Genomic DNA, 21,616 nt, shown 5'->3' with positions numbered 1-21,616 from the left:
AAGGCAACTAATCAATGTTTCTCTCGCTCTCTCTCCCCACCCGCTTCCTCCTTCCCCTGTCTCCTCCACCTACCTTTCTCTCTAGAACAGGGTTATCAAATTCATTTTCACCAGGGGCCACATCTGCAGTTGCCATCAAAGGGCTTACTGTAATTTTAGCACCGTATAAATGTAACTACTCCTTAACAGTTAAGCAAGAGCTCGGCACTGCCACGAGGTAGAAACAAAGTGCTGACCGGATAAAAAAACAAGGTGGAGGGCAGGATTTGGCCCACAGGTTCTGTGTTTGCCACCTATGGTCTAGAACCAATGGAAAAATGACTTCAGGTGAAAATTGAAAAAAAAAAAAAAAAAAACCTAGGAAGAAAAAAAATTACAGAGATGAAAGCCACGGATTTCAAGAGACTTAAGAGACATATCAAACAAACACAATGTGTGGACCTTGTTTGGGCACAGATTTGAACAAACTATAAAATATAAAATATTTTCAACAATATGGAAAACATGAACCCTGACTAACTAGACATTTGCTAATTTTAAAGAACTGCCATTTTTAGGCGTGATAATGGTATGGTGAATATTTTTTACAGCATCCTTATCTTTCAAAGATACATTCATAAATAATATATAGGATTTTCTTCAAAATAACTGAGGTAAGAGGGGGTGATAAAAAAAAAACAGAATTGGCCATAAGCTAGTAATTGTTTTATGGGTTTATAAGGTATCTGAGGATGCATTATTTTATTATCTCAACGTCTGTATGTTTGAAATTTCCCACAATAAAACCAGAACTACAAAAGAAATTGGTTTTGACTCACTGCACTTGGTGCAAACATACTGCTCCACACGTTTGTATGACTAATAGCCCTCTTTCCAACATCTGCCTCTCAAGAGGGACCCAAGAGGCCCCAACCAGACCATTAAAAATCCTGGGTCTGTACAAAGCTAACTTTCTAAATATAAGTAGCATTTAGCAGCCGTAGGTCAGCACATTACTTTCCAACCAAAAGGCCCAAGAGATGTAAGGGGCCTTAGGGTTATTATGAGACCTCGAGTTCAACTGCACATATGTTGATTGGCAATGGTCGAATACTCAAATCACACCTACTCTCCTACTGAGTATATAAAATGCTACAAGCGCGAGTGAACAAAAACTGATCTATAAGGATGTGTATCACAGTGCTGCTCCAATACAAAAAAATTCATAACAAACTCATGTCTAATGGCATGGAGGGATTAAATAAATTACGGTTCGTACACACTGTGGAATACCACTTACCCATTTACAATGAGGTTGAGGAAAATAAGAAATAATAGGAAAGTATTCACATGTCAAGTAAAAATTTGAGACAAAGTATGTACAGAATAATGTCATTCGCTTTTTTTTTTAAGTTTGCATTAAAAAGACCAAAGTAAGTACCTCAAAATTACAAAGGTAATTTCTTAGGTGGTGCAATTATAGATGATTTTATTTTCTTCTTTGTGTTTTTAATTGTCTTGCAATTTTTCTATAATAAAGGAAGAGATCCATATTCCTTTATCTGCAACTCAGAAATCCGGAAAGCACTTTCAAAAGTTAGTGGCAAACTCATTTAGGTACAAACCTGACCTAAGTGGATATGGAGCTACTTCGCATTTATCCCATTTACTGTGAACATTTACAGATCTCACCACAGCAAGGTGTTTCAGGGTGCTGCTGCGGATCCCACCAGGGGCTCAACAGTACCCTCCAATGAAGATCCTGAATTCCAAACCCCAAAGTTTGGACAAGAAATTGTGGACCTGTACCAGTTTGTAACTTTGCCACCATTATCATTTTTAGGGATTCATATTTAAAAAGGTTGGGAGCCCCTGCTATCAATTATTATAAATTTTTAAATGGGCACATCAATAAAAAATATTTCCTTAAGCCCTGGCTGATGTGGCTCAGTGGACTGAACACCCGCCTGCAAACCAAAGGGTTGTGGGTTCGATTCCCAGTCAGGGCACATGTCTGGGTTGCAGGCCAGGTCCCCAGTTGGGGGCATGCAAGAGGCAACCACACACTGATGTCTCTCCTCTTTCTCCCTCCCTTCCCCTCTCTCTAAAAATAAGTAAATATAATCTCAAACAAATAGAAAATAAAAACAAAATGTCCTTAACAGACAGCATTATCATTCTGGAACCATCAACGGTAGCAGGCATTCGGCCGCCATCAGACGACTTTGGCAGCCAAGGTTCACCAAACCAGACATTATGTGTCATACACACTTTAGCTCCCGTGATTCAGCTTCAGGAGGTGCGTACTCTCCCAGGCCCAGCACAAATAAAGACACAGATGCTCCGAGCGGTTCTACAACTTGCCTAAGTCACAAGACAGAGTTGGGATAAAACCCTATCCCTCGCGGCCATGTTAAGTAACCAAGTAAGCAAGTGGGGGCAGTTCTGCTTCCTGGGTCATCGCCCCCGTTTTTAATAGTGGTAATAACATCATAAGTAATGCAGAGACACCGACTTTTGTTTTAAAAGCTTTTTTGACTTGTAAACTAAATAAACTTGATCTACAAATTACTGACAAAGGATAAATATTGAGCCATACCATATAATTTCTAGTATTACTACCATTAACTCTAACCACACCAAAGTTATTTGAAGATATCCTATGAATATAATGATACAATTTTCTACACCACAGAAAATCTCCCTGTAATCTTTTTGAAATCAGTGTGGGGAACACTCTCTGAGGGCCCCCTAGAAGAACCAAGGTCTGGCCCACAGGACAGCCTGACATTTCCAAGAACAAACTCTCCACTGCCTCCTTTTGGGACTTCCTTGGTGTCTTTGGACTCTAAAACCCAGTAATTTACTTTCCCTACTGAAGATTAAGACAGAAATGGCCTTGACTTCCTTTTTGCAAACCAAAATTCACAGCTGTCTGGGGTGAACAAACCAAGGTGGGAAGCTGGAAAGGGGGGATCCTTCTGAAGGGATTTTCCTGGCCAAGGACACAACTTTCACTGGGACCATAACCTCCCAGGACAAGTGAGCAGGCCGAAGCTGACTAGATACAAATCAATTTCTTCAGACCACAAGACTGTTTCACTGTTTCCTGTCTCTAATTTTTGTAACTAAGACAGTAAAAACTCAACTTCAACTGGAGAATACAGAAAAAGGGAGATCTCTGACTAACCAAACTTCCGCTAAATTATCTCTTACTACACAAGGAGATGCCTTCCTCAGTTTCGATTAGGCACTTCCTAGACTTTTAGTTATAAAATAACCACATGGAGTTATTTCCAGGCATGTCGTCTTTTTTCTTTTTTTATGCTCCAGAGAAAGCGAAAATGTACAAAAATTTCAAAGTTAAGGACAAGGGCTACCATCCCAATAAAATAATACTTAAAGGAAGTATTTTAAGAAGCGCTTTAAAAACCATTTAAATGAAGTAAGGCAGTTTAGTGGAAGAACCAGAAAACCACTAGCCTAACGGACAGCAGTGTTTTGCTTTGTTGTTCCTATTTTCACACTTTCTTCCAACGGCAGGAACTCACAGCGGACAAGTCCATGAGGTCCTGCTTCCGGCGGTCTCCCATTCCATAATCCTTATACGGTCCACAATGCCCTCTTCCTTAGGAGATTAAAATCGTTTTGCTCAAAACAGGCACATTCAAGAGAAATCCGCCAGGGTAAGAGGGTAAAAGGAAAGGGGCTGCATGTGGAAAGGCTGTCATGACACGTGATGTCATGTCATGTTATAATTTCCAAGCTTCAGACTCATTCTGCAGGGGGGAGAAAGGCCCCTTTCAATAGAATGGTTATACTAACCCCTCTTTCTTTTTTAAGTTTTAATTCCTTAAATAAATATTAGGGGTCTTTCTTAAAAACAGTGAATACCTTCTAACATTTGAAAGAACTTGTTATTTTCTCTAAAACAAAATCCATTTTTCAAAAAGTTTCATTCTTCATTCCTTATTTCAGAGCCTTCTCATGGGAAACTCAGGGCAGTTTTGGACAGCCTTCCCTGCCCTCTCCCCACCCCAATGGCAGAGTACAAACAAGTTCATAGCCACATTTACTTTTTTAAAGGATTTTACTTATTTATTTTTAGAGAGAGAGAAAGGGAGGAAGAGAGGGAAAGAAACATCGATGTATCAGCACACGTCCCAACCAGGAACCAGGCCTGCGCCCTGACTGGGAGTCCAACCAGTGACCTTTCACTTGGTGGAATGACGCCCAACCAACTGAGCCACACTGGTCAGGGTGCCACACTTATTGGTACAGTGAATGTGCATGTAAATAACTGTCTATAAATGTTCAGATTTCTCTAGCAAGTATCCTTGAATTCTTTTCTTATTTAATTCTCCTCATGCTTGAGAAATTAAGCACAGAATTTTCTTAAACCATGACATAATCTACTCTTCAATGACGGCTTTAGTTTCTCTGTACTTTTGAACCCTCTGGGCTGCACTTCACTTTTCATCATTCATCTACATCAGCATGTCCCTCATAATTCAATTTACAGTCTTAAGTTAATATGTAACGTTTTCCTTTAACATTTCCTTTTCTCAGATCTTCTTGCCCCTTAGTTGATAGAATGCACCTTTAACTCAAATCATTCAGAATTCTCATACAGAAGTTGCTTTCCTGGAAATCAGTAGTTTCACTACAACCATAAACATATCGATCGTCCATCATATCAGAATTTGGGTGCCTACGCGTGCCCAGAGCTGAAAACTACCGTGAGTCAAAGAAGTTGATGAGTTGCACTTCTGCCCTTTTGGCTCTGTGAGCAGCATCACAGTGGGCAGCAAGGATGAGGACCTTAAGGAAAAGCAGCAAAAGGGGAGCCAAGAAGAGAGTGTCTGATCTGTTTTCTAAGAGAGGCTGGTACAATGTGAAAGCAACAGCTACGCTCAATCCACAAAATGTTGGAAAACACTAGTCACAAGAATCCGAGAAACCAAAGTCTCATATGATCGTCTTAAGGGTCATGTTTTTGAAATGATTCTAGCTGGCCTGCAGAATAGTGAAGTTGCACTTACAAAATTCAAGCTAATCACTGAGGATGTTCAGGGCAAAAACTGGCATGGACCTTCCCCATAACAAAAATGTGCTCCATGGACATTCATTGGCAGACAACAATGAAGTTCAAGTTGATGTCAAGACTACCAAGGGCTATTTGCTTTTTCTATTCTGTCTTGGTTCTACTTAAAAACAAACAAACAAACAAAATGCAACAATCAGATTTAGAAGACCTCTTCTGCTCAGTATCATCAGATCCACCAAATCCAAAAAGACGGAAATCGTGACGCCAGAGGTGTGACAAATGCCTGCAAAGAAGTGTGAGATAAACTGATTCCAAATAGCGCTACAAAAGACATGGGAAAGGCTTGCCAGTCTATTTATCAGCTCCACGTCTTTGTTAAAAAAGTCAAAATGCTGAAGAAGCCGAGGTTTGAAGTGGGAAAACCATGGAGCTTCATGGTAAAGGTAGCAGTTCTGGGAAAGCTGCCGGGGATGAGACAGGTGCTTAAGTTGAAGGAGCTGATGGATTTGAACTCCCCCAGTCCAAGAATCTGTTTAAAATTCAGACTTAGTGTTGACAAACAAAAAATCCTACTTGTGGAAAAAAGTTTAAAGCAGTACCTGTCCAAGCTACAGACCGAAAGAGTGCATCCGATCCACAACTAGAAATGAGACACTATATGAAGTTAAAAACCCACGGTGTCCAGAACCACTGGAGAGGACTAGAGATTTTAAATGCAGGACTAGACATTTTAAATGGCTCTGCTTTCTAGGTAATCTATTGCTTGTCCTTTTAAGTAACAAAAACTATATTAGAATCATTTTGCATAGAAAAGTAAGATGTTTTGCATGTTTTCATTAACAAGTTATAGTGAACGTAATTTAATCTTTAACTGATAGCTAAGAGTCATAATAAACAGAAACTGAATTACAGCACTGACCTATAATTCAATGATACTTGAGGCCTCACCAGGTGTATAGGACTAAATACATCTGTTAATAGGCTCGAGTTACTGCAGGGGAGTGAGGGAGGGTGGAATCCTAGATTTTAATTACTTTTCCTATTTTTCATTTTGTTAATCACGTAGACATATACTACTATAAACTCTGCAAAACAGACCATGTATTGGGAGTGGGACTAACTTTTTTATCAAATTATAAGAGAAAGTTTATTTTAAAAGTTACAAAGGTAGAAGTGAGCTGTTGAGCTGCACAGGCTCAGAAAGCAAGTTACAGAGACAAAGCAAGCTACAGAGACAACAGAAGGGCCCTGGGAGCTTAGGAGAGGGAAAAGCAAAGTCAGGGGCCTGTGGGGGAGAAGGGGAAGGCATGGGCACACTGGGGGGGAGGGGGAGGGGGCAGCGGCGCTGACTAATTTTGATAGAATACCCACTATCGAATACCCAGGTTGGAGATAAACTTTGCAGTGTGTCTAGCAGTCCACCTGGCACAAAGCAGATGATGGGTAAACATCTAGTAAGTGAATGGCATTAATGTGCCTGTCTGAGCAGGTCCCCTCCCTTATTTACTATTTCTAATCTGCTATAGTTTGGAAAACAGATACCCAAGTGTGAGAGAATACTATTTAGAATGCCTGGCATGGTACTATGTGCATAGCAGGTGCAGCACAGCAAAACTGGATGTGTTGAACTGAACCAAAGATAGCTAACAGCGAGCACCTACAATGTGCCAGAAACTGTGGTAACCTTCTCACACAAATGACCTGGCAGTATGTATAAGGCAGACACTATTATCCCCATTTTATATGCAGATATTGAGGCCCAGAGTGGGTGAGTAATTTGCATAAGCTCAGTGGTGGCAGCAGAACCTGAATCCAGGCAGTGTGACTCCAAAACAAGTGGCCTGACGCGTAACATTAACTGCCCGTGAATGGACAGAATGTAAGGGAAGGGCAGAAGGACATCATGTTTGTAATGACTTCTTTTTTAAAATCTGGAAGTCTCTGCCGACTTTCTGATTCTCTGGTATATTCTGAATTGGTGAGAGTTCCTATATAGGAGCACTATATTGGTAGGCTGAAGTAATAAACTGTGAGAGCTGGGCAAGCAAAATGTCAGGGGGTGCGCTCCTGTACACTACAGATGATGGGCTCCACAGGAGTAGAAGCCCGAGAGATCAGGGTGTATTAGGGTCATCAGGGAGCACTTAAGAAGTTAAGACCTAAGCCCAAGCAGTGTAAGAGAAAAGGGATAGGGTGGGGGGGGGGGCACTCTGCAGTTTAAGAGTAAGCACAAAACTTTTATAGAATGTGGAGTGTCATGCACAGATGACTGGATGAACAGATGAACAGATAAATGAAAGGACAAACATACATGTAGTTTGGAACATTTATATCCACTGCAGCTATAAGCTCCTATATCTGCCGGTTTTTGTTGGTCGCTTCAACAGCTGGATAAATGTAAGCTGAAGTTGGCAGTACCAGTTGGTGGGAGGGGTGTTGGGGGAGAGATATGGCAGCTAACGCAAAGGCCAACTCTGAAACTATGATTCTGCAGCTCTTGTTAAATAACCCAGAGTCCCTGAGGTGGGAAGTGTGGGCAGGATGGACCCACCCTCCACTATTTTCCAATCTCAAAAGGCAGGACATGCTGACCTAAGGATTATTTAAACACACAGCCTCATTTGCTCAGAAGTCTCTCACTAGGTTGAACCAGTCACCTCTAATTAATGACCCACCTAGTACAACAAGTGCCTGCAGATCCTCCCTGCCCCTAGGAGTCACAGGAGCGAGAGGCTGGCTCTTAAGCTCTCTACCATCTCTACAACAGACACAGGAGCAAGTCAGGAGTCAGCTCTCTTACCCAAGGAAACAGAGGTTGCACCATCCACACTTTATGACAAACAATACATTATAGCAGCATGAGGTCCAAAGTAAAAACTTTGCACTCGACAGAGATTTCCTAGTCTTGCTTAACTACACGGCTGCTAGATCCTCAGCAAAATTTCAATAGTCTCTGAGTGAAAGTAGTAAGAATAACTTGACCTGTACTTGAAGACAGGAGATATGTGCCAGTTTCGCACTTCAGCAGGATATGCTGAGGGTTAAAGAATCTCTGGCAAACCTCCAAATGCTACATCATTCAACTCATTAGATATAGGCACCTCCTAACTTGTACAGTCTTTCTCTCATCTCCCAGACATCACAAGTGCAAAAATATCAAAGTAATCCAGGTAAGATCCAAAACCCAATTCATGCATTCAAAGTACATTTATTCAACATCTGAGAATTGTCAGGCACTGGGCTAGGGACTGGAATACAAACAGGAGAAAGACAAAGTCACTTTGAAAAATGAAGTGTACCTTCCCATTATTATTTCCTTTTATGGTGCCCAACCAATCAAGGCTCCAGGCAGGAGTTCTTCTCGTGTCCCACTAACACCAAATAAGCCTCCTTTGCCACTTCTGCCCCTCTCATCAGGGTATGCCCACCTGGATACTCCTCACCCAACTTCACCTACCCAAATCCTCACTTCCTTCAAAGCCAGTTCAAGTCCTCCTCCTCCTGGAAGCCCTGATCTCCATCTTATCCCAAAGTGAAGTCGCCCATCTCTGAACTAACAATGACAGTGAGTACCACCATCAGTTTATTTAGAAATTTATCATCCTCTGATACTTTTACTTATTCAACAAATCCTGAGTGCCAATTGTGTGCCACCATTGTTCAAGGGGCTGGAGAAACTGTGGCAAACTGGACTGGTGTTTGCATCCCCAGAAAAACTCAAGGAGAGTCCTCCTTCTATACTGCTTTTTATACAATCTTCCTGTATAGAACTGGGCTGGGTCCCTACTCAGGATTTAATATCTAACAAGTTATTACAGCCTTGGGCTTCCTTAGTCCAAGCTCACCCAAACTGAAGTTCCATAAACTAACGGGGGAACAAAAGCAAACCAAGCCATTTCTAAATGAACTTCCACTTCTTTAAAACCTCAAAAGAACAAGGAAGGAAAAGAAAACAGGCTATGAAAGTGCTGCTGAACCAACACATTTTACTCACACTGACAATTCCCCCTTCAAGCAACACAAACGTAATCTTTTTCTCTCAATCCTTACATTTCAGGTTCAAGTGTTATTTTAACAACAGACCTTGGAGAAATTTAGAATACCCCTCAGTTTCCTAAACAAGTCTTTCTAAAGCTTTATTTCTTCATGAATTAACACCGAATGAACCCTCCACATGCCACTTAACGGACTAATACAATGAGGTTCACTGCAAGCACAGGAGGAGCTCCAAGAATACTTTGAAAGTGTAAGTCCAGAGTCAATTTAAACAACAAAAGCCAAGTCCTGCAGAGCCCAGAGGAAGATTCCAAGTTCCCAAAAGAAGGTAATCAAGAGAGTTTCCTCCAGCGGAACCAGAGATTCTGCAAGGCGTGGCAGTTTCTGCAGGAGGTGAAGAAGATTTAAATGCACACTTGTATTTGCTCTAAAGTGGTTTGTTAGATACGGCAGCCGGCACCTTATTGCAGGCAGGGTGAAGCCGGGCTGTACCATGCGACACAGGCTGCCACCTGGGCACTCCCACCATTCTTCGAAGCCAGGTCGGGAGGCAAGACAAGGAGAGCCCGGCACCACTCCGACCTGCACCAGCGTTCCGTGCCCCGTGGGCCGTCTGCCCTCGCCTCGGGGCACCCAGAAAACCCACCCCGCCCGGGTCTCAGGAGCCTGGATCTCTCTAGGGACCCAAGAGACTGGTCCCCAGGCGGCTGTCCGATCCCGGCGCATTACCCACCTGAGCAGACTGGAGAGGGGATGGCTCGAAGAGCCTCCGCCGCCGCCGCTACCGCCTCCGGAGCCGCCACCGCCACCCCCGAAGCCAGAGGACAGCCGCTTCCCGGACAGCAGCTTCTCCACGGCCGGGAGGTGCCCGGTGCGGGCCGCCTCCAGCAGCTCCTGCTCCTTCCCCATCCCCAGGGCAACCGCCCCCTGGACGCCCTCCCCAGGGCCGCAGCAATGCCTGCTTCGGCTCCCAAACTTTCCGTCTCCGGGCAACGCACCCCCCAAAACCGGCCGAGGACACCACCCCCCTCCCCCCCGCCTTCCCCCCCACCCCACGCGTCACTTCCGGGATCCGGCGTCACGCGTCACCACGCCCCCGCGTCCCGCCTCCTCGTCTACCTAGCTGGGCGGGGCTGAGCAGGCGGCGCAGGTGACTGAGGTCCGCACCTAGTGAACTTTGCTGTGCGATAGGCCTCCGCGGACAGGAGAGCGCCGTGTGGGCGCCCCGCTGTAGGGGTGAAAGGGAACAAACGGGGCCCACCTGTATCCGCCTCCCGAAGCGTGCTGCGTCCCATAGGTTTGGGAGCCCACAGGACTGTAAATACGGCAATTCATCCAGGCAATGTAGAAAACAAAGAGAGAATTACGGTAACGCGCACCTACATTTCCTTGTTCATTCTTTCAGAGCACGCATAAATTAAATCTGTAATGGGTGTGGGGTTCACCCATTACAGTGATACAAAGATGAATAAAATACTCCCTTCCGTACCTTTATGACGGAAGGGAGGAAAATTTTAAAATAGAAATATCCCCCTTCTTCATGCTCCGAATCCCTGAAATTGATCCTAAAGTGAAAAAGTCAAGGGAAATACCTCCCTCCCGGCAGGATATTTCCTCTTTTTTTTTTAAGGTCTTATTTATTTGTTTTTAGAGCAAGGGGAAGGGAGGAAGAGAGGGAAAGAAACATCGATGGGAGAGGAAACATCCATCGGTTGTCTCTCAGACGCCCCTACTGGGGACAGAACCCTCATCCAGGCACGTGCCCTGACCAGGAGTCTAATCCGGGACCTTTCGCTTTGCAGAACTCACCCAACCAACTTAGCCACACCAGTCAGAGAGGTTTCTTTAGTTGTGATGCGACTAACCAAACTGGCATTAAAAAGTCAGGTTTGTGAAACCTGCCAGAACCTTGAGTACTAATGAGTTGGAAAAAAATTATTTAATTGGGTATAAACTATATTGTATTTCTGGTACTAGCACTGTTCCTGGCTAGAAGTAGGCGCTCAGTAGTTGTGGAGTAAATAAATCGAGCTACATAACTTTTAAGTGCTAGGAACAAAAGAGAAATGTTAGCGAGTCTGCAATCACTGGACAATTCAATCTTACGCGGCGGAGTCCCTGCGTGAAAGTTTATAAGGAAGCCGCGCCTCGCGACGTGCGCATAGGATGGAATTGCGTTTTCTCCTATCCCCAAACTAGTCAGGAAAGCGAGTTAAGGAAGGTGTTAATGGACGTTGCGTTTTTAGAAAGGCGGGAAGGAAACAGAAGTTCCTCGGTACACAGCGCAGCACTCCTTTACAAAACGTGGCTTCCCAGGATGGGAAATCCGCAAACTGAAATCCGTACCCTCCTCCATTTTCTCTCTCCCCACCACCACCAAAACAACAGTTACAAATGAGTCCGCAGTCCTCCACGAACGCCTCAAAATGACCCTCGGCGGAGCAGTAGGTGTGATGTCATCGCAGTGCGACGGGAAGCTCCTGGGTTGCCGTGCGGCCGGCGGTGTGGAGCTCCTGTGTGTGACAGCATCGCGATCTCCCCTCCCTTCTCGCGGCGATGGATAATGCCTGCGAGTCGCCCCCGGAAAAAGGTGGGGAGACAGGGGCATCGGACGAGACGGCCGCTGCTCCCGGGAGCTCCGGGGCTACGGACACGGACGGAATCCCGGAGGAAACTGACGGGGACGGAGATGGAGACTTGAAAGAAGCTGCGGCTGAGGAAGGCGAGGTAGGGAGGGATGTGTTGGTAAAATCTGGGGAGTACCCCGAGGTTGTGTTACTGGCTGCTTGACCAGCTTCCTGGTTGACCCCTCCCAGGCTAAGACAATTTGAACTCACCAGGTCTCCCTCTAGACCTGCTATCGCGGAGGCGATTAGAGGAGTGTAGGGAGGAGACAAAACTACAGTGCTGGTTCGATCCCAGAGACCAAAGCACTGGGTCAGTATTTTTAATCCCTGCCCTTGACTATTAAAGCTACTTCTGAGGGAGTTTTAAATAGCCTCTTGGTTTTCCTGATGAGGAAATTGGGATCCGATGTCACCCGGAGTCACTGCAAGAGCTAACCCAGGATTCCTAGAATCCCTTTCACCGCAACATGTTTTCTCTTAGATGTTGCTTCGGTGTAGCTGTGTTATTATAGGCTGCATAGTTGTTAAAGGGAAACCGAGGGCGTTACTGGTGTAATCACGTTCCTACTCTTTTGGGACATTAACTGCTGCCAATGTCAAGGGTATCTCTATAGCATAAACACACCAAACCCATCAATTGTGCCTCCCCCAAAGCTCATCCTTGTTGCCTGGCCGAACATCAGTCGGGGAGCAGAATCTCGGTGTTCTCTGGGTTCCACTCTTGGAGATAGAATCTCAGGGTATTAGAGCTTCTACCTAAGGGACTTAAAGAGATCATGGAAGAATATTGGGTTAGATGGAAACAGCCTTCCAGATTGCATCAAAATGTATACAGTAAGAACTTTTAGGGGGAAAAACAATATGATGAAATTATTTTAAGAAGGAACCTTTGAAACATCTCAAGGGCAGAAAGGATTTGAAGAATAATTGGCATAGTCCATTAGAGAACTCAGCACACACAGAAATGCATTCAACAGAAGATGTAATTCTTTTTTTATGCTTCTGAAACACTTTTAAAAATTGACCATATACCTGACCACACAGAAAAACAAAAATCCTTAGAAGTAGTTATCATAACAGGCCACATCCTGTTAGTACAGTGCAATAAACTTGAAGTTAACAAGTTTATTATTAAGTTTATTATCTACTCCCCCCCACCCCCAAAAAAATACCACATGGACATTTTAAACAGTTTTCTAAATAGCCCTTAAATTCAAGAAATTAACAAAGAGAGCAGACATCAAATCCTGTGAGGTTTGATCAAAACCTTGTTTGAAGAGAAATTCATAGCCATACATATTTTTTATTAACAGGCACGAGATTTTGAAAATAAGCAACCAACTCAAGCAACCAGAAAAAGAATAGACCAAAAGAATGTAGGAACAAAGAGTTAATAAAAAATAAAAGTAGATATTAATGAATGAATGCCTAAAAGCATATAATAAAAACCTGGTTATTTGAAATGTAAATGCACAACATTATGAAGTAAGAAAGAGCTATAGGCACTGATGTGGATATCTTTAAAGTTATAAGAAAATTTAATGTTTAAATGTAAGACAACTAAATTTAAAAACCTGAGAGAAATGGCTTATTTTTTAAAAGGGAAATATAAATCACCAAAATTGGATCACAGGAAGATTAGAAAACTTGTATAAATCAGTAACTGGAGAAAAAATTGAAAAGGTTGCTAGCCCTGGCTGGTGTAGCTCAGTGGATTGAGTGCGGGCCTGCAAACTACACGATCACAGTTTGATTCCCAGTCGGGGCACATGCCTGGGTTGTGGGCCAGTTCCCAGCAGGGGACTCATGAGAGGCAACCATACATTGATATCTTTGATATATTTCTCTCCTTTTCTCCTTCCCTTCCTCTCTAAAGATAAATAAATACAATCTTTTTTAAAAAGTTGCTAAACATGTACTACCCTCAACCTACCTAACTCTCTCATATTCCTCTGACTTTATTATTTTTTAAATTTAATTTATATTTAGAGAAAGGGGAAAGGAGAGAGAAAGAGAGGGAAAGAAACATCCATCAGTTGCCTCTCACACTCTCCCAACCAGGGACCTGACTTGCAACCCAGGCATGTGCCCTGATGGGGAATCCAGCCAGTGACCCTTTGGTTTGCAGGACGTCACCCAACCCACTGACCCACACCATTCAGGGCCACATATTCCTCTGAGTTTAAACATGAGTTCCTCTTTCAGGAAAACAAAGGTTAATTCCCATTAATGAGGTTTGATGAATCCTTAGATTATAAGTTAAGTTGGAGGAGATGAAGCTTGGATTTTGATTTTTTTACTTTATTATTAATCAGACATTAAATATCCAGCATGATGTCAAAAGCTTTAGGGTGGGAGAGACAAATGGTAAGAGAAAGCCCTGTCATCAAAAAGTTTGCAGTGTGGTGAATATGTGTATGGTACAGTAGGGTTAAAAGAGAGGAAGGGAAGAGTACTACATGTGGGAGAAGCTCACTTAATGATCCAAATTCAAAGAAACACTGTTTTGATGAGAAGATGCCTCCTTTTAAATATTCTTTCCACATGGAATCATCACGAATAAAGAAATCTATAGATTTAGAGGCAGAAGAGCTGCTGGATGGAAAGGACTTTTCTGACCTCCTCTCAAAAGAATGAGGCTGGAGGAGGGGCTCGGTGGAAGAGAGGTTTTCATGACTGTTGGCATTTTATTGCCCTTGTAAACAGACCTGGGAGCTATGACCATAGCCAAACTGGAAAACTGGATTTTTAGCTAGTTTTCTTTTCACAGCTGGGCTATGAACTTCTTTAGAACAGTTAGTGTTTCCTACCCTTGATGGTACAGCCAATGCCTAGAACCAAAAAGCTACTGAATAAATGGATTTGTTGTGCTGTTGATGAGAATGACACTTCCTTACCTTGCCCAGGTCTGGAAAGTGGGCCAGATACATAAAAGCGTTTCTTTCACCTTCTCAGCTCAAGAGTCAGGACTTCTCAGATTTAACAGCGGTTGAAAGGGAAGATTCATCGTTACTCACCCCTGCGGCCAAAAAACTGAAAATAGACACCAAAGAAAAGAAAGAGAAGAAGCAGAAGGTGGACGAAGATGAGATTCAAAAGATGCAGTAAGTTACTCTCTGATCTTTTCCCCACCGCAAGACACTAACTGGACCGCACAAAGTTAGTAAATTTTTCTTGACCTGTAATTTTTTTATAAACTCGAAGAGATTAAAGCAATTATACATAGGTATATCATAGAAAATATAAATAAGCAAAAAGAAAATATCATCATACCACCAAGATAAACAGTTAATATTTTGAAGTATATCCTCCAAAGTAATTTCTATACAGAAGTGGGCAAAAGTAGGTTTACAGTTATGAGTACATGAGACACAGTTTATTTTTTTCCCACTACCATTTATTTATCCATAGTTTATTTTTGTATTATTATTTATTACTGTATTTTCACTTGTATTACAACTGTAAACCTACTTTTGCCCACACCTATATAATTATAAATTAAAATTTTCAGAAGTGTTAAGTACTATTTGTAACTCTTTTTTTCACATTAAATATAGTAAATGTGTTGCATGTCAGTAACTCTACATCTAGGTCATATTTTCTTTTAAATGGAAATAGCTTCATTATGTCTTCTGACTGTAAAAGTGTAGCCTCATTGCAAATAATTCAGAGCATATAGAAAAAATAATTATGTATAATTCCACTACTGAGAGTTTACCCAGGGTATATACCTTTTCAGATTTTTTTAAATGTTTGATATGTATTGCAGAATATTTTCCTGTTAGTAAATGTCTGTGAATCATTAGTTTTTAATGGCCACATTGTATTGTGTGGATGAACTGTGTAGTTTAACCAACACATGCAGCTGTTCTAGTGTTTTGGATGTTTTTTCTTTTGACAACATTATGATAAAATATCTTGAGGATATCTTAATGTACTTGTCCATTTGCTTCCTAAAATAAACCAGGAATGTAATTGCTAGTTCAAATAGTGTGGATATTTTCTTTTTTTAAATTTAATTTTATTTTATTTTTTGTTGTGTAATATTTTTTTAATATTTTTTATTGATTATACCATTACAGTTGTTCTATTCCCCCCTTCATTCCCCTCCACCCACACCCCCCTCCCCCACCATTCTCCCCCCTTAGTTTATAACCACGTGTCTCAAGTTCTTTAGATTCTATATTTCCCCTACTATTCTTGCCCTCCCCCTATCTATTTTCTACCTACCATCTATGCTGTTTTCTGTGCCTTCTCCCCCCTTCTCCTCCTCCCACTCCCCTGTTACTAACCCTCCATGTGCTCTTCATTTCTATGGTTCCACTCCTGATCTAGCTGTCCTCTTGGTATGCTTTTGTTTTAGGTGTGGTTGTTAATAACTGTGAGTTTGCTGTCCTTTCACTGTTCATATTTTTCATCTTTTTCTTATATAAGTCCCTTTAGCATTTCATATAATAAGGGCTTGGTGATGATGAACTCCTTGAATTTGATCTTATCTGAGAAGCACTTTATCTGTCCTTCCATTCTAAATGAAAGCTTTGCTGGATAGAGCAATCTTGGTTGTAGGTCTTTGGATTTCATGACTTGGAATACTTCTTTCCAGCCCCTTCTTGCCTGTAAGGTCTCTTTTGAGAAATCCGCTGACAGTCTGATGGGCACTCCTTTGTAGGTGACCATCCCCTTATCTCTTGCTGCTTCTAGGATTCTCTCCTTTATTTTAGTCTTGGCTAATGTAATTATGATGTGCCTTGGTGTGTTCCTTCTTGGGTCCAACTTCTTTGGGACTCTCTGAGCTTCCTGGGTTTCCTGGAAGTCTATTTCCTTTGCCAGACTGGGGAAGTTCTCCTTTATTATTTGTTCAAATAAGTTTTCCACTCGTGGCTGTTTCTTTCCCCCTTCTGGTACCTCTATAATCTGGATGTTGGAACGTTTAAAGATGTCCTGGAGGTTCCTAAGCCTCTCCTCATTTTTTTTAATTGTTTCTTCATTCCTTTATGGTTGGATGTTTCGTTCTTCCTTCTGGTCCATTCCATTGATTTGAGTCCCACTTTCCTTTCTATCACTATTGGTTTCCTGTGCATTTCCCTTCATTTCAATTAGTTTAGCCTTCATATGTTCCTCTAATTTGTGACTATAATCAACCAGTTCTGTGAGCATCCTGATAAACAGTGTGTTGAACTGTGCACCTGAGAGGCTGGCAATCTCTTGGTAGCTTAGAGTTACCGGCTCTGAGACTTTGAGTTCTTCTTGCGCCATCTTTTGGGCTGTTCGTGCCTTTTACATAGCAGGATTGGAGCCCTAGGTGTTCACCAGCCACAGGTGCTGCAGCTGCCACCATCACCGGGGCCCGCCCGTTTCATCCCACTGCACGCGAGTGTGCCACCGCCGTCAGCCCTCCACCACTGGGTTCGCCCTCTGGGGCCTGCATGGTCTGTCTCTCTGTGCACAAATGTGCGACTGTGGTCAGTCTGCCCCACACCCTGACTGGGTCCGGTCTACCTGCGCGCCTAGGTCGGGGGATCATTCCTGCTCGACCCTGCTCTGCTGCTGGCTCCGCCCCTCTTACCGTCTCGGTTGAACGGTTCCGTTGTTGTCGGACTTCCGCATAATTCAATTTTCTGGTCTTTGGGTGTGTCTTTGTTCTCCAAACCTTTGTTGTATTCAAACTTGGTTGTGGGAGAAGGCACAGTGTTTCCACCTATGCCTCCATCTTGGCGGAAGTCTCTAGTGCAGATATTTTCAAAGGAATTCTGTACATATTTCTGAATCCTCCAAATGGGCTGCCCCACCCCATGTTCCACTGCATGTGTGTTTCTGCCGTCCCGTTCTCATTGGCGCCATTCTTTTCAATACTCGTCAGTCTGTCTTGTGAGAAATGTTATCTTGTTTTAGTTTATCATTTTAATTTCTTTCATAGTGAAGATTCAGTTTTTCCTCTATTTATTGACCATTGGTATTTTCATAAATTTTCTGTTCATATCCTTTGCTCATTTTCAAAAATTGATATGGCCATCTTTTCATTTGAAAGAACTGCTATACAGAGTATTAAAACTTTTCCATATATTTTCCTCCTTAATCTATTAATGTTAAAAACTACTGGTTTGAATGAGAAGTATAAATAGTAGGTACAAAATAGGCGGGGGGTGGTAAGAATATCATAGAAAATGGAGAAGCCAAAGAACTTATATGTATGATCCATGGCCATGGACTAAGGGGGGAACATGGGTGATAGGGGGATAAAGGGGAGAAAAAATGGAACAACTGTAATAGCGTAATCAATAAAATATACTTTTAGAAAAACTACTTGTATGAATATAAATTTATACATTAAATTCTTACCATAACGTGTAGTAAGGCAGCATTATGGGGAGAGAGCCAGTGCTGAAAACCTAATATATATATATATATAGCACAATAGAATGACTCAACATTGTTGTTTTGTTCTTAATGAAGTAAGAAATGAAACTGTTTTTCACTTATGTTCCTTAAGAGGAGAAATACTTTACCTTCATCCCTATGGACACTAAACCTAATGTTGACCCCTTGAAAATTCATTTTTGCATTGACATTTGATTTTATTGATTGAATAATGTATTTTAAGCATTCTTTCTTATAAATGAACTTTTACCTGAATCTTTGTCTAGAATCCTGGTTTCTTCTTTTTCTGAGGAGCAGCTGAACCGTTACGAAATGTATCGCCGGTCAGCTTTCCCTAAGGCAGCCATTAAAAGGGTAAGGAGGGACTGTTGTACCTTTTTTTCATCAGCTAAGAAAACTGAACTGGACTCCAGCGTTCTCTCCAATGGCATTTGGAAATGAGGTGTTGGGCAAATTGGAGGATCATTTAGGTGGCAAAATTAAATTATGTCCGTCAATAATCTGACCAATTGAAACCCAGCAATAGGGTTTCAACAAACAGAATCCTTGCGTTAGTCCTAATGTCAGCCTTTAGTAAACACTTTCCCAGTGCAGAGCTCTAATGGGTACTTGTTTCTAAAGCCAGTCCTTGACTAACTTAATCACAGAGCCTTTGTCCTTCTTTCAAGCTGATCCAGTCCATCACTGGCACCTCTGTGTCTCAGAATGTTGTTATTGCGATGTCTGGTATTTCCAAGGTTTTCGTCGGGGAAGTAGTAGAAGAAGGTGAGTGGTGATAGTAAGTAATGGATTGAACCTGCATTATTTTCAAGAACATCTGGACTGTGGGACTTAATAAGGCACCTTAGTAATTTCCACTCAGACTAGAAGTTGACCAAGGCGGGGGGGTGGGAACCTTTGTGTTCAGAAGAGCATGACCATTATTCCTCTAGAGTTCCCATACTGGGAGTCAGGCGGAATCTAGGAAATGTCCCTCCAGTCTCCTCTCCTCAGCCCAGGCTGCCAGAAGCAGACTGTGTTTTTCTCCAGTGAACTTTGTTCATTTCTGCTGTCGAACATAAAGATACAAGAAAAGCAATCACTGGGGTAACCAGTTGGCATGGTGTGGAGTTATCCCTGATGTTATGACCCCTGGGAACCGCCCAACCCACCCATCAAGTAAAGAACTCGGTTGCTGCCCACGACCAATCTCTAGCTGGTGAAATGTTTTATGTTTTTAAGCAGATTTGTTTTTAACTGTTGCCTATGATAAAGCCTGATAAAGGGATATTATACTAAAGCTAACGTGATATATTTTATAGCATTTTCTTAAGAGAAAATGTCCTGGTTTATTTTCTTTGGGAGCTTTAGAAGAGGTAATGAGACTTACAGGACTCAAAGGGTTGTGAATAAGCGCTAGTGTGGTAATGAAACTTTCTCATCGCCCTCTGTTTAGCACTGGATGTGTGTGAGAAGTGGGGAGAAATGCCACCACTACAACCCAAACATATGAGGGAGGCTGTTCGGAGGTTGAAGTCAAAGGGGCAAATACCCAACTCGAAGCACAAAAAAATCATCTTCTTCTAAGACCAAAGCCTAGAAAGGCCTTGTGCTGGAGGACATAGTGGTTCCAGACTTCGGACTGCAGACTTGGTGCACTGGTGCTTTCCCATCTGCCCGTGATTTCAGTGTATTTCTCAAAACTGATGTTCATCACACCTAGAAGGCTTGCAGCCTGTTTCATACTTGCCTTGACTAAGTATTGAGACCTTAAGGCATTTTGAGGCATTCCACTGCCTCTTGGCTAGTTGGAAGAAATGAAGGCGCATGGGCTTTAAGCATCTTCTGGACAGGGGAGCTGCTTGCACAGAGAAAGCCTTCCCAAGACAATTCCGATGGTTTCACACAGAAGCCTGAAGTTGCCGTGTCTTAGGTTGTTTCTTACATGTGGTTTTAAGTAGATGAAACAACCAGAAACTTTTGACTTGTGACACTCCAACGTGAATGACGTGGAGATACAGGAATAATGGAATAGTTCGTCCCTGTAAACATTTAAGATTCTTCTGTGGATTTTGGCGAGTGACCATTAAATTGTTTTTCAACTTGTCACATGTGTGTTCATTTTCTGTCTAATTGGTTGGAATTTTGGTGTCATAATAAAACTGGTCTTAGGTTTTTTGTGAAAATATGAGCCCTTCCCACTTTCTACTAGAGCTATTAAAATTTAATCTCATAAAAGAATACTGAAAGTACTTACAAACAATGTAAAAGCCCATATACTTCAAGTTTCTCATAAATAGATATGCCACAACCAGTACTGTTTAATAAGTTTAATTTGCTTTTTTCAGGTGGTTCACAGAACCAGTACACTCGAAGTTTAATTAGATATTGCAATATTAAAATTTCCCAATGCCAGTATTTCAGTTCATCAGATACATTCTCATTGTTTTCCTCAAATAGAGGGGAATGGAGTGATCTCTCATTGACAGTGATCAGCAGTAATAAGGCTACAGTATTAGTTAGCAATCCCCAAGAATTCTTTCCTATCATCCAGTGTCACCAGGAGCAGGACTTTGAAGCTGTTGTCTTCTGAAGCTTTCCTGGGCGTGTCTTAGTAAAGATCCCAATTCTTTTTAGCACCCTGAGTGGGGGAAAGAGCTTGGACTCTCACAGTTGGGCAAATCTTTTAGTATCTAAAGTTGTGGCTTTAACATCTACTTAGCCAATGGAAAAGACACTTCAGCCATTAGCCAATGGGGCATTCCACAAAGAAATACTGTTAAGACTCAAGCTACATCTTGAGCAAAAACTAATGAACTGGGGAAAAACAAACAGAAAAACAGATATTCCCTCAACTCAAACAGGATTCTTTTTTAAGTTATAGGGACTTTATCTATTGTAATTTGAGATACTGAATAAGGCTGAAATTTACAAATAACAAGGGAGAAAGTTCACATCCCAAGTCTGGGCACTTAGCAAAACCTCACAGTTTAAGGTTATCTAAGAGTGTTTCACCTTGTTCCTGTTGTAAGAAATGGGGAAAATAATCCCCATTCAACAACAGCGGCCATCCATACCTAGCCACAGGAGAACAGGAATATTCCTGGTGGGGAAGCCAGAGATCTAGGTGAAAGGATAGTACATCACACCAGAATCTCTTGAAACAATAATGACTATGGTAAATCAGCTACACAGCTTTTGCAGGTTTCAGATAACCAGATGTTATCCTACTAGCTTGTGCAGCAATGTTCAGTTATTTCCATAGTTTTGTGGTGTTACTTAACTGATTTTAGAAGTTTAGGCAAGTATTAACTATAAAGGAGGAGGAAAAACAATCCCTTAATGTAAAGGTTGGAATGGAAAGTTCCCATATCACCATGGCATTATTTCAAACTACCTTTCCACCACCCTCCCAAACTAAGGGGAAGCTAATGTAAATGGGTTCAATGAAAGCATTTAAATTATGGAATACGAGGGGGAACCAAAAAAAATGAATTATGTTCTGGAGGGCAGGCCCCTTGTAGTGCAGGCTTCCCCCGCTAGGTGAGTGTTGTAGGAACCTGTCTGTACCAGTGGACCAGCTGGTGGCGTTGTGAGAGGCTGCATTTGG

The 21,616-nt window shown here is 42.1% G+C and overlaps 2 protein-coding genes across 9 annotated transcripts in view; one reads left to right on the top strand and one right to left on the bottom strand.

The window, feature by feature from the left end:
• ANKS1A (ankyrin repeat and sterile alpha motif domain containing 1A) overlaps positions 1–10,047 on the bottom strand; it is a 188,540-nt gene extending 178,493 nt beyond the window's left edge. For 4 of the 6 annotated variants that reach the window (XM_037052814.1, XM_037052816.1, XM_037052815.1 and 1 more), the window contains exon 1: positions 9,756–10,046. In XM_037052814.1, coding sequence (XP_036908709.1) covers positions 9,756–9,931 — 176 coding nt within the window. In that variant the 5' untranslated portion in view covers positions 9,932–10,046. Of the gene's footprint in view, positions 1–9,755 lie in introns of all 6 variants that reach the window. The other 2 variants (XM_037052813.1, XM_037052812.1) reach the window with 1 other exon arrangement.
• Positions 10,048–11,097: 1,050 nt separating this feature from the next.
• On the top strand, positions 11,098–20,111 carry TAF11 (TATA-box binding protein associated factor 11). Of its 3 annotated transcripts, none has more exons than XM_037052810.1 (5): positions 11,177–11,749; positions 14,605–14,753; positions 18,294–18,381; positions 18,696–18,804; positions 19,463–19,547. In XM_037052810.1, the coding sequence occupies exons 1-4, from the start codon at positions 11,579–11,581 to the stop codon at positions 18,801–18,803; spliced, it is 516 nt and encodes a 171-aa protein (XP_036908705.1). In that variant the 5' UTR covers positions 11,177–11,578; the 3' UTR covers position 18,804; positions 19,463–19,547. The 3 variants fall into 3 exon arrangements, with proteins under 3 accessions (XP_036908706.1, XP_036908705.1, XP_036908703.1); XM_037052808.1 differs by having other exon boundaries at positions 11,385–11,749; positions 18,696–18,792; positions 19,463–20,111; XM_037052811.1 differs by lacking the exon at positions 18,696–18,804 and having other exon boundaries at positions 11,098–11,749; positions 19,463–19,519.
• Positions 20,112–21,616: the final 1,505 nt, after the last annotated feature.

The sequence above is a fragment of the Sturnira hondurensis genome, unplaced genomic scaffold, assembly GCF_014824575.4.
Source record: "Sturnira hondurensis isolate 20B ecotype Veracruz unplaced genomic scaffold, ASM1482457v3 Scaffold0007578, whole genome shotgun sequence".
In the NCBI taxonomy this organism is placed as follows: Eukaryota; Metazoa; Chordata; class Mammalia; order Chiroptera; family Phyllostomidae; genus Sturnira; species Sturnira hondurensis.
The sequence above is the reverse complement of the archived record's forward strand: the minus strand, read 5'-3'. Positions and strand labels throughout refer to the sequence as shown.